General features: G+C 41.9%; 1 protein-coding gene across 2 annotated transcripts in view; it reads right to left on the bottom strand.

Moving 5' to 3' along the window:
• Positions 1 to 18,280, bottom strand: part of NSG1 (neuronal vesicle trafficking associated 1) — an 80,847-nt gene that overhangs the window by 11,892 nt on the left and 50,675 nt on the right. For both annotated transcript variants that reach the window (XM_069202908.1, XM_069202897.1), the window contains exon 4: positions 8,458 to 8,568. In XM_069202908.1, coding sequence (XP_069059009.1) covers positions 8,458 to 8,568 — 111 coding nt within the window. The remainder of the gene's footprint in view (positions 1 to 8,457; positions 8,569 to 18,280) is intronic.

Genomic DNA, 18,280 nt, shown 5'->3' with positions numbered 1-18,280 from the left:
GGCGAGTAGACGGAGTGACCTGACTGCAACTCCTAGGCAGCCCTGTTTCTTCAGTTCAACCATCAGCCCAGTGTGCACTTGCCCAATTACCCCTGTGTCTTAACTCTCAATTGAATGGTACTCCCTTGGGAGGATACCATTTGTATAGTGTGTGTAGTAGAGAGAGTGACCTGACTGAACTCCCAGGAGGCCCTGTTTCAGTAACTCCAAACACCAGCCCAGTGTTCACTTGGTCCAATACATCTGTTAGTGAACTCCCAAATGAAGTTTACTCACCTTGTAGGATACCATATGTCAAGTGTTGTGAAGCAGAGGGAGTGACCTGACTGCAACTCCCAGGAGACCCTGTTTCTGTAACCCCAACCACCAGCACAATGTGTACTTGTCCAAATACCCTTGTTTGCTAACTTTCAATTGAAGTGTACTCACCTGGGAGGATACCATTTGTATAATGTGTGAAGTAGAGAAAGTGACCTGACTGAAACTCCCAAGAGGCCAAAAACCATTCTAGAGTGCACTTGTCAAATACCCTTGTTTTCTAACTCTCAATTGAAGTGTACACACCTGGGAAGATATCATTTGTATAGTGTGTGTCGTAGAGAGAGGGCCCTGACTGCAACTCCCAGGGCGCCCTGTTTCAGTTACTACAACCACCAGCACAGTGTGCAGTTGTCCAAATACCCTTGTTTGCTAACTCTCAATTGAAGTTTACTCACCTGGGAGTGACCAAGATACAAAATCATGCTCAACTCAGGAGACATGTCTGTCTACCTAGCTCCATCTTGACCTGCTAACCTAAGATGAAATTATTGAGGACAAGAATGACACCTTATCCAGTGTGTACAACAAGTATTCTGAAGGCCTCAAGCTGCATCATCAGACTGGTATTGGCAGCAGACACATTGACGCAGCACTGTGGACATGACTCCAATCACATATACAGTAAAGTCCTGGGTTTGACTGCATCCCACTCAACTAAGCCTCCAAATGGTCAAAGCTATATGTTGTCTCTACTCTGTGTTGGCTTCAGTGGTGGTAATATGCCATTTTGAGGCCATCTTTCAAAGTGCAACTGATTTGCACATCTCATCAGCTGCTTTAGTCAAATAGGTTAGGCACGCTTCATACATGTTATGTTCAATAGCCCAATACCATGGTAACTTGCAACAATAGGATTACCTACAACTTAACTATGTCCATTATCTTTGCTTATTGTAACACAAGACATTTGGAGGTAGATGTCACAGTTCAACCAGTAACAATGTATGTTTTTCATCAACAAGTGGATCTGCCACTGGGCCACAGAACAGACTACCACTAACCACCTGGATGAAGCCCTTAGTGACGACAACACTCCTGGGTTTGTGGATGTGGAGGAAAGACCTGGCACATCTGGGCAACCTGGTCAGATGACAACATTGAGTATCACAGTCCCCACAACGCCGCCTCCCCGCCCTGTTGCTTCAACATCCCAATCAACAATGCGCCCCCCAGCCAGTGTACCTAGAACAGTTTCCAACATCTTGTCCATCCTGAGGTCCAACTCAACACTCCTCACACTGAGGTTCCAGGACCCATAGAGCACCCTGTGCCAAGGGCAGAGGCTCGTGGGTGTAGGTTGCATGGCAGGGATGCTGTGGGACACAGCAGAGTGAGGCCACAGGGGCTGCTGTCTGCCAGAACACCTTCGGCCATGTCTTGGGGAACCATCAGGAGTGCCAAGGTGTGATGGGCCAGGTGTTGACTGAACTCCGGGACATTAAGCAGTTGCAGAGGGTCATGACAAAAAATGGATGCCCATAATACTGAAATGGGCATCATAATAGGGGTACTGCAGGAAATAAACACCACACTGATCAGTGCTTTACTCCCAACATCTACCTCCTCTTCTGTGGCAACTACATCGTGCCAAAATACATCTGTGCCAGACACAGGAAGGGAGGCCCTGACAGAGGCACAAACAGCTGCAGTCACCCCTGCCTCTGCAGCAGCTGATCCCCCTCACAAGTGGAGGCATCCACTAAAAAATAAAGTAGGTGTGGATGGCAAGACACCCACCACTGCCAGCAATAGTCTTCTTCCTTAAGGGCCTCCTTTGTGTGTCACACATTCACTTTGTGGACTGATCCTGAACCACTTTCTACTTCCAATGAGAGAAGTACTCTGGACTTCAGACTTCCAGTGTTGTGGCATCTACTGCAACGACTTCATTCACCATGACTAACCCTTCCACATTTGTTTTGTTGTGTAGCCATTTTAGTAATAGCTTCATACACATTATTTTAGCAAACTAGGCGTGCTGCTCTGCACTTTAATCTAGACATATTATATTCAGCTTTGTTTTATTATTTTAACAATAGCCACATTTTCGGTCTTGTTTTATTTTCTCTATGTAGCTTGTTCTTTGCTTAGGCCAGCACTGCGTTCTTAAACAAGGCATTTCTTTCACTCTGTGCTTTTCTCAAGGCTGCAAAAAAGATTGGTTGCCTGCAAAAGTGGTATGCTTGCTCTCTAATTTCCACAGAAACATAAACACTCTTACGTGGGGACCTTTCTTGGAACATCAGCTGTTTTATTATAAAAACACTACTTTGACCCATGTACATTAGAGGGAGATTCCAGCCAGATGAACACAACTGTATTCTGATTGCTGAGTGCTTTGCTGCAGCTGCTTATGTAGACTACAAGACTCTTGCTCAGGTATGAGGGATGATGTCTTCCCAGGGTAACCTGAAGGGCAGAATTAGAGCCTAACATGCTGCGCTCTGACATAGCATAAGCAGGGCTATTCTTAACGATCGTAGTGACAATATGGTAGCGTTATTTTTTATGTTTCACTCTTTTTGTCACAATTTTAATCCTGTCATGCTTCCTCGTCCTAGTTATTGCAGTACACACCTTTATATCTAAGATGCAGTTACTTCAATAAAAGCTTATTGAATTTTATTCTGCCTCTGATTGTCCTTGTATATGTGAGACTAATGTAATTGAGAGAAACGGATGAGATCTGAGTGACCAAGATTTCCCTGAGGAGTCAATTATGTCATGCGCCCGGTTGCCCAATCATCCCTGCTCTTGGGTGGAGATGAGGCACTGCTAGATAGCCAGAACAAAATCCAGATTAAGCTGAGAGGTGTCACCTGTAGTGGGTCCAGACTCAGTCACAGTGCAAGTAATTCTGCCACCAATTAGGATAATGAGAGCCTACGCGACAGATTTTTTGTTGAATTATTTCACATATATTTTCTGTTAGTCGTAGCTTCCCAATAAAATCGGCCATCACTGACTCACTCTCTGCTGTTTTTGATTTTGCATTTAGCCATGTACGTATGTCAGACCATGTACACCATGTGATGATGATCCAAAGTACTTTTTTAAGATGGGATATGCTGCATGTACACAGTGTCCAGCTCAGGATTAGAACCATCCTACAGAAACACATACATATAAGTGTCTGATCAAAGTAGAAATTGTATCACAGTGTTCAGAACATATGCTATCAATATGCCTGAACTATTGCAAATCATAAATGAATGACTCATACTGAGTAAATGAACACATTTACATGTACAGACCTCCAGACCGTGGAAGGAAGAGATTTGCCAGACATTGTCCTGTAGAATAGGTAAATACTGAAGTGATTGATGGCATCAGCTTGAGCCTTCTCACATACCACATCAAAGTAATCCAACATCACATAATCCAAGATTCAGACAAGTGGCAGTACAACATTTTCTTCTCACAGGATCATCATAATCTAGTGCTCATGCATCTGGTGGTATGACACAGACAACTGCCAGTGTTTTGGCACAGGCACTGTGGCCTACAATGATAAAACACATAAATAGCTACATACAGGTCATACTAAAAGAGTGTTTAGCCAATGTGAAGGGGAACTGATACGGTCGTGGCCTAGGACTACATATTTTCTGACCACATAATGCTGGAACGTGGTGGTTGGCCAAAACGGTCACATAGGTGGAAGGCAACATCATAATGTGTCCGGCAGAACACTGGCTCCAACGGCCTGATTAGCCTATCTCGCCACCACGGCGGTCTGCAATGCCTAGCGGTGATGGTGGGACACCCATGGTCTTTTCTCTCTGGGACCGCATGCATTGTAATATGGTGGTCTGACCACCAAGCCGATGGCGGTCAGACTGCCACCGCTGCCATGACGGTAATAAACCCCCAAAGTCGTAATCAGACCCTTAGGCCCTCATTCTGACCCTGGCGGTTTGTAACCGCCAGGGCAGAGGGCAGAGGAAGCACCGCCAACAGGGGCAATTCTGACCGCGGCGGTAAAGCCGCGGTCAGAAAAGGGGAACCGGCGGTTTCCCGCCGGTTTTCCCCTGCCCCAGGGAATCCTCCATTGCGGCGCTGCATGCAGCGCCGCCATGGGGATTCCGACCCCCTTCCCGCCAGCCTGTTCCTGCCGGTTTACACCGCCAGGAAGAGGCTGGCGGGAACGGGTGTCGTGGGGCCCCTGGGGGCCCCATTAAGATTTTCAGTGTCTGCTTGGCAGACACTGAAAATCGCGACGGGTGCAACTGCACCCGTCGCACCCCAGCAAATCCGCCGGCTCCATTCGGAGCCGGCTTCATCTTTGCTGGGGCCTTCCCGCTGGGCCGGCGGGCGATCTTTTGAAGATCGCCCGCCGGCCCAGCGGGAAAGTCAGAATGCTCCCCGTGGTCATTTGACCGCAGGGCGGTGTTTGGGCGGTTTCCGCCCGGCGGGCGGCGCCCGCCGCTCGCCGGGGTCGGAATGACCCCCTTAATCTTGTGAACTATTTTCAAAAGTTCTTCACATTTTTGCCTCCAATATTTTGACATAAAACTGCTTATTGAGGCCCTCCATTGAGATGGACAAATATGTGTTGAAATGCTACAAAGAGAAAGTGGCAGTGGTGTAACTTATTTGCAAGCATTCCTCCTATCAACTTTTTATGTTTGATGTAATGTCCTAAGAAGGCTATGATATGCCCAGAGGTGACGGATTCTCCCAATTTGTATTCTTAAATTGCACAAGAGTTCGACACAGAGTACTTGTATCGGGTGAGTATATCTTGCCCTTTCATAGATTTCACAATTCATTACTTATGAAAAAATCTTTTTGGGGGCAGCAGGATTAAAAAAAGGAGAGGGGGTGCAAGGAGATCATAGACGTGGGTATGCCAAACTGATATTTTATTGTTTATCTTTCTCAAAAATTAATAAAGACGATTGAGACTAAAAAAAATCTTTTAAAGTGCTAATGTATTATGAATTCTGTTGTAGAATTACAGTGTATAAACTTTGCTTAACAATGGTGTAACGGATGCTGATAGCATTTTTATAAGTAGTTGTATACAAATGGTCATAGTAATACCACTACTGATAATATGGTTTATAGTTATGGTAATAATAAATCTGGTATAACTATTTAATAATTAGCACTTTGGAACTTTAGTCTGACTCTATCACACCAGTGTTTGAGGCTCCACTTGCTTAACTTGTAAGTAGAGTGTCTGTTGACTAGAACTCTAGGACATCTGTCTTTAAAACCTTTCAAGGCTTCTTACAGAGAAAATCGACTTTCATATTTGAGAGCTTATTTACGTCCAAAGACACATAAAAGGGAATACTTAATTCATTTTTCAAGTTTGTAAGTATGGGTGACTCCACAGATGCTATTACAGATTTCCATATGTGTGGGCCACATTGCGTATTGGGCCTGTTATTTTGAATTCAACATAAAGAGCAGAACTAGTGAGCTCTGCCCACAAATATTAATAGCACTGGGTGTAATGTTTTTTTTTATTATATCACTGAATGCTATCCAAGGATTGTATTCAGGTTTGTGGGGTATGCTAGTCAGTGAAGTAGTTATGGTAGTGAGTGCAAATATTTCTGCACTGCTCAAATGATTTTGTTACAATCTGGAAGCTGTGCAACTAGCTCCAGGCAGACATATGCACCTACTAGAACATGAATCACTGCTAGGCTGTTTTGCATATGCACTAGATCTGAAAGCTAATACCACAATAGTTTACTTCTGAACATGCCTATCAGTGCAAATTGGGTCGAGTAACAGGGGGTAAATTATAGCTCAAAGATTAGTCCCAAATTACAAGCTTTTTCCATGGGACTGATGGACAGCCCAATTCCTCAGCCAAGATAAAGGGAAAGGGGAATAATTGAAAGCTCCAGGAGCAAGATTTCAGTTTTGCCACCTTCAGCAAAGTCAGCTATTCCGCATTAAATGGTGGACCCTTGTAAGATATTGCAACAGTTTTAGAAGGTTGCCAGGTTCATCATAAAGCATTAGGTGCAACTGAGTGTCAGTCTCATATTTGTGATAAACTACCCATAAGGCATCTAGGATGCCAGCAAGAGTCCCATGTAGACTGACCAAGGCAGAGCTCACGGGAACACCATACTTGATGTTGGCTACTCCTCAGAGGTATATCGCTACATTATCTTCATATGAGCAGTTTTGAGGAATGATGCAAAGCATGATTGTGCAGTTCCTGTTCCATACGCTGATATGGACAATCATGTTTAGGAACAAAGTTGTAGACTGCCCTCTGTGCCCCAGTAGCATCTGAACCCTGAATGGAACTCACTGAAAAGGTAATTTGCTTCCAAGTCGAAAAACACTTGGCAGTTTTGAGTCCCTTTGCCACACGTTCAGGGCAGAGATGGGTCTGTAGTTGGAAGGTTCGTGAGGTCCAGAGAGAGATTCTTAAGAAAGGGGTGATGTCTATATGATCCAGGGCTCAAGTGATGACTCCACTAGTGAGGGAGGAACTTTCTAGCATAGTGATGATCATGTTGGAGCTGTGAGAATTTCCAGAAGTAAGATATTACATATTGCTGTCAGTTTTCAAAGGCTAGTACTATATCAAATTGTAGGAAGGCACAGTGAAGTATAGGATACCAGAGATTACATTCCCCAGATAGTGAGGTGTAAGTGGTGATATGAGCCTTAAGGTTTGTCAACTTTGCTGAAGAAGAATGACAGGAGATTGTCATAAAATACTATTGAGGGGACTGGCCTAATGGAAGATGGGCTGGAAGACATCTTTTTCTAAAAGATCTGAAACTGTTATTTTGTTCAGTTTAATGAATCAACTGTATAAGAGTGTAAGTAACCCTGCTTTCAAGAGTGTAAGTAACCCTGCTTTCCTCTACAGAAAACTGATCAGTGGCATGTAGAGGGTACCCCAAAGGCCGTAAGTGAAATTAGGCTTCATGCTAGCATCTCACAACCGTTCTCCCTTGCCATTTCAATTAGCAGAGGTTAACAGTGTACCATTTCTTAGTCTTCAGTGGGCATAGCTACCATGTGGGATAAAAGTATTGAGAGCTTTGTTCAGTTTAGTTTCCATTTGGTAGAGAATATAAGCAGGAGATTCAAGGTGAGGGTCGGGCATTTCAGGTTAGCTGAGTGAAAACACTGGCCTGTATTTTGCTCAAGGTTATCAATAAAGTGGGATGGCCAATGTCCTGAGAGCTTGGGAATTGGCTATCAAGCACCCTCTCAATGTAGAATTTGACAAGATAAGGATCAGTCATGGACAGCTGTTGGAATCCTTGGATGTGGGGCTCAGGTAACAGCCAGGCCAGCAAATCCAAAATAGGTACTCCAGCAAAGGTTGATTTGGTTACTAAGCTGAGGGGATGCATGCAGGGATGGACAGGGGTACCTAAAGCAGCCTTGGGAACAATTCACAAACAAGCTCTGCTCCCTCCTTCTCCTCTCTCTTTGCATCCATCTATTCTCTATCCTTCACACTCTTCTGCCTCTGTGATCACGTTCTCTACATCTCACTCCCTCTCCTTCTCTCTTTTTAAGCTCCCCTCTGGATGTTGAAATTAGCTTTGGGGGAGCTGGGAAAGTGACAAAGACACCAGCAGCAGCCTTTAGTGGGTCCAGCCCATTGACGAAATGCCTGATTGAATAAAAGGCCAGGCCAGCCCAGCCCTGTCTTAAGTAATTGTTTTGACTGTAGGTATCAGATGGTTTATCTGCACAGGTATTTAAATACCCCATATTAATGAATTTTAGTGTTCATTGTTACTGTCATTTAGATAAAAAGGTGACCTATAGCACTCAGTTTACCTATAGAAATGCCACCAACAACGTGAATAATTGTATTGAGTGAAAGGAAAAGAAAAGGAGACTAAATAATAACCACTTCAACCTGTCTTGTAACTGCATGCAAGATAAACAAACTGAATGGATTTACATTTTGCTGTATTTTCTAAAGGAAAAGGAGGACCTAGCAAACTATGTCTACCACAAATAAAGATACTTATATACAACATGATAATTCACAGGACATCTTTACTTTTATTAAGCATTGGAAGACCTACTTGCTTCAGCAAAGACTTATGTTTGGATAGATCTAGGTTTAGAGCTTACCAAGTGCAAATAAAAATTAATCATACTGCTGTGTATAAAATATATATTTACCTTGAATACAAACCCCTCTGGACAGGTATGGTCATATTTGTAAACTTTGTAGACTACGAGGAACACCACACAAGTCAGGAATGCCAGGGCAAACAGCACCAGAACAGTTACCTGTAAACAAAATATTTAATATCTGTGTTAAAAGACAAATCATAGATATGTATGTCAATATCAAATGAAATGGTTGAATGTATATCTCTCTTTATCCAATGCACGTGAGCAGGAGCAAAATATGTAATTGAATTTGACTGGGCCACTCAATCTGGATCACAAACCTTCCCAAAGAACTGATATTCTTTCACAGCTCTATTCATAAAATAAAGTGGTCTAGTGAGGGTATCCCGCATTATAACAAAATTCCCATGCAATGCCAGATGCCCTGTAACTGTACCGCGAAGGCAAAAGAAGGTCCTCCAACCTACCTCAAGCAACCATGGCTAGTATACATTCTCTGGTCAATACTATGGAAAGGATTAAATAAAAGAAGCAGAGCCCCAGGAATGCTCTACCCCTATCAGCTGTACATGCCACTGACTTAACTCTGGGCTGATATGGGGCAGGCTTGAAAGATATCCCCCTATGGGCTAGAACATGGTGCAAGATGCTCTCATGGTGAGATGCTCTCACATGGTGAGAGGATTTCTCTTCATAGAATTCTTGGTCATCATATCAGCAGGTCCAAGAGATTGTTGCCACTTGTATTGTAATTCAGTTGAATTTCTATAGAACTTACTAACCCTAATGCCAGGCAGTACAGTGCTCCGAATCTCAAGATCAATGGTCATCCCAGAATTATTGTTTATTGGGAATAGTCTTGTTCACTCAAGCAAAAAATTCCATGCATTCACTTGCTTCTTTTTGGTAGAGAAAAGTAATAGTAAGTGAGGTGTGATTACTAGTAAGGGAGGTGTATGTATGTTCATACAGATAGTTGTCCTAATAGATGTGACAGAGGAGATTTGGTAGTGTTAAGCTGCAGGGGTACCACTTTCCAAAATAAAAGAAGAGGTTATGATCATTCAAATAATTTGTTTAATAGATATTAAGGCAAACATGTATGTGACTTAGAGAAGATTGTCCTCAGACAGAAGCGGCATGCAGAGGATGGAAAAAAGGAGAGGACTATTTAAAGGGTAAAAGATGAGGTGACCACTAAGGTCAGTTTTTCATGCCAAATCTTAGGAGTATAGAGAACTGCCTTTGAGATAATATGCAATTTAAGAATGTAAGACAGGAGAAAGAAACATTATTTGCGTGTGAATATAGTGCAATTTTAAGTAAAAGTTTAAAGGTACTTATAAAGCACGTGGGTACTCATCAGAGCATCCTGGTGCTAAGGTTAATTCGCCATTTGCCCTGCAGTAGAGGCAACTCTAAGAAGCAACATCAAATAGCCAGGTTTTTAAATGACGTTTAAAGGAATCAACCTCCTTCATAGCATGAAGATGAAGAGAATTCCATTCAGCTGCGGCCAGTGCAGAGAAATAGGTCCCTCCCACTCTCTTCCTCTTTATTTTATGCATCATTAATAGCAATGCACTGGTTGAGGTAAGACCCTAGATGACTGATAATAGGAGAGTCTCTTGATTAGATGGGTGGGTGCAAGGCCATAGAAGGCTCTATGTGCTAACAACAGCCCCTTGAACCTCACTCCCTCCCAAATAGGCAACCAGGGCAGTTGCTTGAGGTGGTCTCTAACAGAGCTACTCCTCAGAATGTTACACAGGAGATTCACCGCAGTGTTCTACACCAACTGGAGTCTCTTAAGTAGATACATAGGAAGATCCCAGTATAACGCAGTAGCATATTCCAGATGTCAGGGAATTAGGGCATGGACCACCCTCTTCTGGCAAGAAGTCGGAAGCAAGAACAAAAATTTCCTGAGGAGACTAAAACAGGCCCCAACCACGCTTTCTACATAAGGTTTAGAGGACAAGTTATTATCAAATTTCACTCCAAGATTCCGAACCTCTTTAGTCGGAATAGGAGTGAAAGGAGAGGAGCTATGCCAAACTTCATCGCTCCACAGAGGTGGGGGTGACCTACACACCAGTTACACTGGAGATTACTTTGGCACATCCACTGGAACACAGCTGACACACACACTTCAAATTTATACTGGGTAATAGAGACATTTCAATCCCAAGTTAAAAGGATCTGCATGTCATCAGCGTAAGAGATGACTTGCAGTCCACAGGGTTCCACCATGGTAGCCAATGAAGTCATATAGACATTAAATAATGTTGGACTCAAGGCCAAACCCAAAAGAACTCCAAACTTAAGAGTTCTGGAGTCAGATGCAAATGGTGGCATCCACACAGACTGACATCTGTTTGATAAAAAAAGAGACCAGCCAGGCCAAACCGGTCCCCATTACTCCTATATCCTGCAGGTTATGCATCAGAATCGGATAGGAAACAATATTGAATGTTGCAGAGAGATCCAATAACAATAAAGCGATGTCCTTACCTTTATCTACAGCCAGTTTAATGGTGTCAGAAACTTCCACCAATATGATTCAGTGCTGTAGCCCATGCAAAATCCAGATTGAGCTGGATGTAACAACCTATGGGTATCAAGATAGCTGGAGAGATGGGCATTGACCAGTTTTTAAGAGATCTTAGAAAAGGCTGGTAGAAGAGAAATAGGCCTGTAATTTGCCATTACAGTGACTGGCGCTAGAGTAAGGTCGAACAGTCTGTCCACTGCTAGGCTAACATAAGACCACTGCTTCAGCAGGAAGAGCTTATGAGCTCAGGGGATGAAAGTGCATAGCAATGGTTGAATACAACCACCAAAAGGAGATTTTGCAAATGCTAGAGTGGATGCCTACTGATCTTCAGCCACAGGTATGGCTCACGGTATTAATTATGAAGCACAGTGGGATCTTTTGAGGAAATGGCAAATGACAGACACATGTATATAACAAAACTTAAAACGTAAAGAGAGAGGAGCTGTCTGAGAAGACACTGTATCATAGCATTCCAATAAATATGCAGACTGAACTGGTAGTTTGTATCTGCCATTATTAAATATGTGCCTTTTTCAATAAATAGCAATGTATACGTTTGTAGCAGGGTTCATACTGTATAAAGTACTGCTTACTTTCAGATATAAAATGTATATTTGTATGCAAGGGAGCAGGGATGAGTGAGGCAAAAGTGTGGAATGACTGAGGAATGGATGTCCATGTTTATTTGTATGTGTTTTCATAGCACACATTATATAATCTAACTTTTTCTGGGCACTGGTGAAACTTGGAAAGACTAGGGTGGTAAGCCAAATACAGGGTATAGTTGCATAAATGTGATAATATTTGCCAGAGTCCATTGTGACACTGGATTAATAGATATAACAATACAGCAGTCACAGAAAAATACAAGTTCAAGCAGTAGCAAGAGGACACTTGGTAACAGGAAGTGAGTTGTTAAAGAAGAACTTTTTATAACTATGTGGCTCATGAGAAATAAAGAGGCATGAATGGCCACTCAATACTTATTCAACAAAATAATATTTTACAGACACTATAGAACAAGCATTAGGTCATGAATATTTTTGACCATGTGGTTTGCTTAACTTTGACTTCCTTTAGTTTGCATGAATAGTGAGTAGATCATAACTTCTTTAATGCTTGGAAGAGCTCCAACTAGGAGCCAGAACATGGCCAGACATGCTCTCTGGAAAACCTAAAGTTTTTTTCCGTCATACCCATGGTGCAGGAAAAGCCATTTACACCACATAAATAGCAAAAGTACTGAACTCTGTCCATGAACACCTATAGTCTGATGTGTGAACTTTTGTCTGAGTTATACCCATTAGTGGGTATGGTAGAGAGTGCAACTCTTTCTCTACTCTTCAACTGCCACTAGAAATGTCATAGAAAACTATCAAAAAGAAAAATCACCACTGCTGTGCAGTTACTTTGTAGAACTAGTAGCTCTAAGCACTATATTGCCATGTTCTCTTTCTACACATACTCAGCATTGCAAAACAGAGTGTGCTGCTGAATAGTTAAGCCCACTGCACTAACCAACGATTACTTGGCAGAAGGATGAGTCACAAACAGTGCTAAATGTTGCCAATTTTACATTAGGTGAATCAAATTCTTTGAGCTCTAGTCACAATTAGTAAAACATGTCTCAATAACGGGGTCACACTTCTGCTCATCTCCTTTGATTATATTGTTGGAAGGATTGTGGTTGAATAAGCCCAGGGAAGAGCCAATAACTTTCACAGCTACTGGCGTGTTGCTGGGCCCTTCACTTAACTATTAGACTATAGTCCAAATCACATCATTGCAAAAAGGCCTCTTCACAAAGGTGTTTTAGAGTACGCCCAGTGGCACTTCTGTAGAATGTTCATGTCCTTTTACTTAACTTGAGAATGAGCCTCACAACATCTAAAATAAAAATTAAATGGGAATATTCATGGAATATTCATGCACATTTAGTAAAAAATAAGAGATGTTGGATGTTTCAGGGCTAATTCACAAAGGCTTGCAAGCGTATTTGAACAAGTACTTATGCATTAATACTTCTTGTTGCTATATTTCTGTGAATTAACCCCAAAGTCTTAAATAGACCGTTAGCCACACCAGAAAGATGTTCGTTGGTGGAAGTGCTTCTCAAACTCTATCCTGAGTTACTCCTGCTTGGAAATGGAAGGGCTATAAGTCCTTTTGCAGGATGGATCTCACACGACTTCATGTCTAGAATCATGGCTTGGAAAGTCCTCTAGCTACAAAGAACCAAAGAGTGGTCTTTGTATCTATTACAAGTAGGTCATACCAATTAAGTATTGGGAAGACAGCTACAACATGCAAGCCACCGTTGGAGCGTTCACTAGATCATGGAAACATACAACTATTTATTGCCATCAAATTCAGCACATAAACCGTCTTTCCAACTTGGAGGCAAATCCCAATTTGTTGAAACCTAGATCATGAGTCTTACTGGAGCAGTGATAGGTTACCTCACTGATGTTTTCCTGTATGATTTTGTCTAGGTAAAACCAGGCCCAATTGCTGTGGGCAAACACGGCACATTCTGAATGAGAGAAACCACATGGTATGACCGACTACCTCAATACTGAGTTCCAAAACAGGATGGCATGGTAATTGCTCATAGAATAACTATCGTCTCCGGCGTTATCAGTATTTATGGGAAGAAAAATAACCATACAAGATTGTGAGTCTTTTAGTGTAATCAAGTGTAGCTCCCAATTGATGGATTTTGTCCCAAAAGATTGACAAAAAATGAATTAATTATGCACATTTCTACTAGAAGACACCTGTTTTTATCTTCAAATATCATAACCAAAAACTCATAAAACACACTCTGAAGATAGTCACCTTAAACATGAAACAGCCATTTCTCAACTATGGGCCTAATTATGACGGTGTTGTTCTGACCGTTAGACCATCACCACAACAGTCGAGAGGCTGCAGCAAAGCCGGCGGCCACTCAACTGCTATATAATGAGTTGCCCGATGGGCCGGACGATACCAACAGTGCGACGCCATTGGCTTCGGATCCTAGGGAGAGGCGAGGTCAATGCTACCACACTGTCCCATCAGCACATTTAGAATGTGTAATGTCTGCCAGGGCAGACAGTGAGCATTCCGAGTGTGCTGACAGGGGTGCCCCTGCACTGCCCACAACATGGTCATGGGCAGTGCAGGGCCCCCCTGTGGCTCCATTCCTGCCTTTCAACCAGCCTTTTTATGGCAGTGAACCCGTCGTGAAATGGCTGGTGGAATGGCAAGTAAAGATCAGCACGATGGTGCAGACATCAGCACAGTCGTGCTTCACCACGACTTGCACTGCCGCCAAGCCGTTGGGATCCATGATCTTGGTGGTGGACACGGACTAGTGGGGGGTATGATTGCCAGTATCATAATCTGGTGGTCGGACCACCAAGATTGCAGTAGTCAGACCACCACAAGCAGTATGGAGGTCTTAGGACCATCATACTCGTAATTAGGCTAGTTGTTCTAATAATCACAAACACATTGCAGCAAACATCACACATGTGCACACACAAACACACACGCACAGTACAGGAAAAATGACAGAAAACCTTTATACCTTCTGAGAGCCCTTACAGCTTCCAAGAGCGAAAATGGGACCACAGCAATTTTGGAGCCAATAGTTGCTTTAAATTACTTGCATAAAACATTGTCTGTTTTAACATAATCTCTTCATTTGTACTCTTTGCTTTGAATTCATTCTAGTTTGTTATTTAACTATTATTTCTCTTTCATTTATGTAAGTCTACAATTTCCTATTTTAAAACAAAAAGAAGCCATCTGTTCCAGCGAGTACACCTATTAGCAAAGGGCATCTGCACAAAAGCATAAACAGCTTTAAATTAACATAAAATATATTTTACCATAATCTCATTTAGAAACAATTTCATAAAATGTTACCAAACTGATATGAAAATTTAGTAAGCGTTGCTATGCTAATGACAATGTTGACATTTTGTGTGCACAAACTGATCATTATGCTTATAAAGGCAAACACTGCTTAACATATGCACCCTGGAGATGTAATCTTCTCTTTGACCCTTACTTCTGTTACTGATAAATTATGAAGTTAAATATTCAGCATTTTTGGATTATTTTTCAACTCTGCCTCCTACACCCCATCTTCTCGTCAAAGACTGTGGATTCACAACTGGCAGATGGCATTACTATAAAAGTTTCAAGAGCTTTGCATTTAAAACAAATCATTCATATTTTAGGCAAGAGACCAGTATAATATAGTTTATTACACTTAATGCATTTCTAAATGCTAAAATGTTATTTGCCTACCAAAATGAAATGGAAACAACAGGTATTTGACTATAATAAAATCTAAATCATCTGTGTCAATACAGCCAAACTACAGGAGTCCATATTATTGTGCTGAGGCCAGGCTTCTCTGGAAAGTTAGATTAGAGTCCCTAGGCTATTTTTACTTACACTTTTGAATTGCTATTAATGTGGAGGCTTGCTTGAAACTACCTCTCATTCACAGGGATATTAGTCTGACTATATGGATTTTTATGTGAAGTAAACAAATGAAAAATACCTAATGTGTTTCTCTTGGACTTTGAGGTTTTTAAAATTTACTGTGAACAGGGCTCAGTCAAATATGTGCTTTTAAAATAGTGTTTCTTTGTTCTCTTAGTGTACTCCTTGATCTTGTATGTCTGGCCAGAATTGTTACCAGGATATCAAGCTGACAATGGAAAAAACTAAAAATATTAATACCTATCGCTTAATAAGGAAACAGTAAAAGTGTAAGCCACCCTCACTGTGCAATCTGTGTCAGTCAGGGCATTGAAAATCGGGATATTTTTCTCAATTCAAAAACAATATCATGCATTTTAGAAAGCAGTGCTGGCCTCAGACAATCATGCTGCTGTCCCGTGTCACACAATAATAAATATTAAGTGTTTCTCAATTTGAACCTTTAGAACTGTGGCAATATATATTATCAAAACTGAATTCTAATTTGGTTTAAAACAATGAACTCTATATATAATTTCAGTAATTGTTTACGTACAAACTGAGATATGGAACATTGTGCTCCTAATTTCCAACATCACTAGAGGACCTTATGCCAGTTAATAATTCAGACAGAGCCACAGTGAGACATCTGTCAGTCAGAGCCACAGGGAGATTCAACAAATTACAGGGAAGGATGAAAGGCTTATTAGTCACAAGGCTGTCCTCACCCATGTTGGATGTTCAACTGTATTAAGTTCTATGACAGTTTCCATGATCTATGTTGCTCTACAGTAAATCAAGCAATTGAATCAATATTTCCTATTATTGGCATGTTAGATATTGTGTGCTATGCTTAACCCCCCAGGCACTTCAGAATGAGTCTGAAAGAAAGATGTGGCACTTGTGCTCAATGCTGGTGAGGTAGTGGATTAGGGGCTTACGTTTAGTTGGACTGCTCACATAGGCCATATTGGGATGAAATTCTAGCTGCAGTGATAGAGATCCTTAAGTACCTCATCACCTGAGAAAATTGTTCAATATTACTGGGGTTTGGGACCCGGTTCTAGAGACCCAGATACACATAGCTAGAAGATTGATGTGGAATTGCAAGAGGGAAAGCAAATTTACTTGGCCAGTTAAATGGAGGATTGAAGAGCCCCCTTATGGAGCATCCTAGAAATAGGCCACTTGTTGAAGGTTATAATGGGTCAATATAAACATTTTGAGATAGTTTGGGGTCCACTGTTACCAGCTGGCCACATGGCCAGCATAGCGTAGGTGCCCACTAGGTGAAATTTGTTCTCAAACCTACTGAGGGTGCAGATGATGGTTTTCGAATTGTTAGGGAAGACCCTGCTTGAGGAATCCAGAAGGGAGAAAGAAACTATTATCCCTAAGCTAGAAACAAGATTCTTTAATATGGTGGTTCAATCTGGAGACACTTTTAATGAGTTTGCTGTTTTGGATGGTTAGATGGGTTTAGTACTATTGATCTTGTTATTGAAACTTTACAGTATTCTTTGCGTCTTATAGTAATGTATGATATTTTTGCTACCTTGATCAAAACAATACATTTTTTTCAAACACAATGTATGTCAAGCAACTAGCCTGAAGGCTAAAAAGTTACTATTTCTGCAGACCTGTCAGTTTACATATCTAAAAAGCCAACAACTTCAGCAGGGTCAGGCAGTTAATTTAGGAAAAGACCATCCAAGACTCGGTGTTAGACAAAATGCCAGCTTTTTGGTCTGATTAGAACATCTTAATGGTATAGGGTTCACTGTCCCACAGTTAACTAAGTCGGTAATTTGGAATTCAGCCACCTGAATTTTAAGGCACAAGCTTGCTAATGCATTGAGCAAAGTCAATGAAGATACAGATACCAGACATACAAAAGGCTAATTTCAAACTTTTACAGTACATTTAATATTTTCTATGTTCTCTTCATGTTTCCTTGTTCTCTAGTATCTTGTTCATATTATCTACTTCAGAGTGAACAGCCAACATGTCTTTTGATCCTCACTGATATGCAGGCCTGTGGATTTTTCAAGGCTTTGTAAATAAATTAATAAGGTTTGCTATTGTTGGAATAGGTAGACAGTATGTGATATATGGCGCTCAATCCTGGAAATGCTAAGCAATCAACACCAGATAAATCTAAGATGATGTTGTACTGGGTTCTGCCTCAGCATTATTCTTGGATTTTTTGCTTTTTTGATCACCTTGTTTTGGGACATTTTTATGTGGGTGGGACTCACTAACAGTGTTTCACTCGCAGTAATCAAATGGTAAACGGATTGTGTGAGTTTACAGCCATGTCCACCTTTTAAGTTAAGGCTGCTGCAATCCAGTAAGGGTAGAGGGCATGTGGCAATGTGTACACATGTGTGCGGGCTGTGAGTGGGAGACTACTGTCATGCACAGCCCAGTACCAGTACACAGGCACTCAGGAGCAATGTGGACTCTGCAGAGATAGAAATTCATCTGGACCTCAGATTCGCTGGACTATAGAAGAAGGACCTGAAGAGCCGCAAAAAGCAAGAACTGAGGAGCAGCAACTGATTTGGCCCCATCCCTGGTGGCCTGCCTGCTGTTCTCGACAACTGCACCAGAGACGACTAGTCCTGTAACTGTTCTTCCTCCAAAAGCCTGGGAGGACTGCCAACACTTCAAGAAGTAACCAGGTTCCCTGTAGGCTGCTTTTCTATACGCTGCAGGTACCAGAGAAAACTCATAAGGACTCCAGACCAGTAAAACCTGATACGGGCAGCACCACTGCACCCATGCCCCCTAACCCGAGTTGAAGTGGGCAAAGAGTGCCAGTGTGGT

This window comes from Pleurodeles waltl, chromosome 1_2 (assembly GCF_031143425.1).
Source record: "Pleurodeles waltl isolate 20211129_DDA chromosome 1_2, aPleWal1.hap1.20221129, whole genome shotgun sequence".
Taxonomy (NCBI): domain Eukaryota; kingdom Metazoa; phylum Chordata; class Amphibia; order Caudata; family Salamandridae; genus Pleurodeles; species Pleurodeles waltl.
Note: the sequence above shows the minus strand (reverse complement) of the source record. Positions and strands in the feature narration are given on the sequence as shown.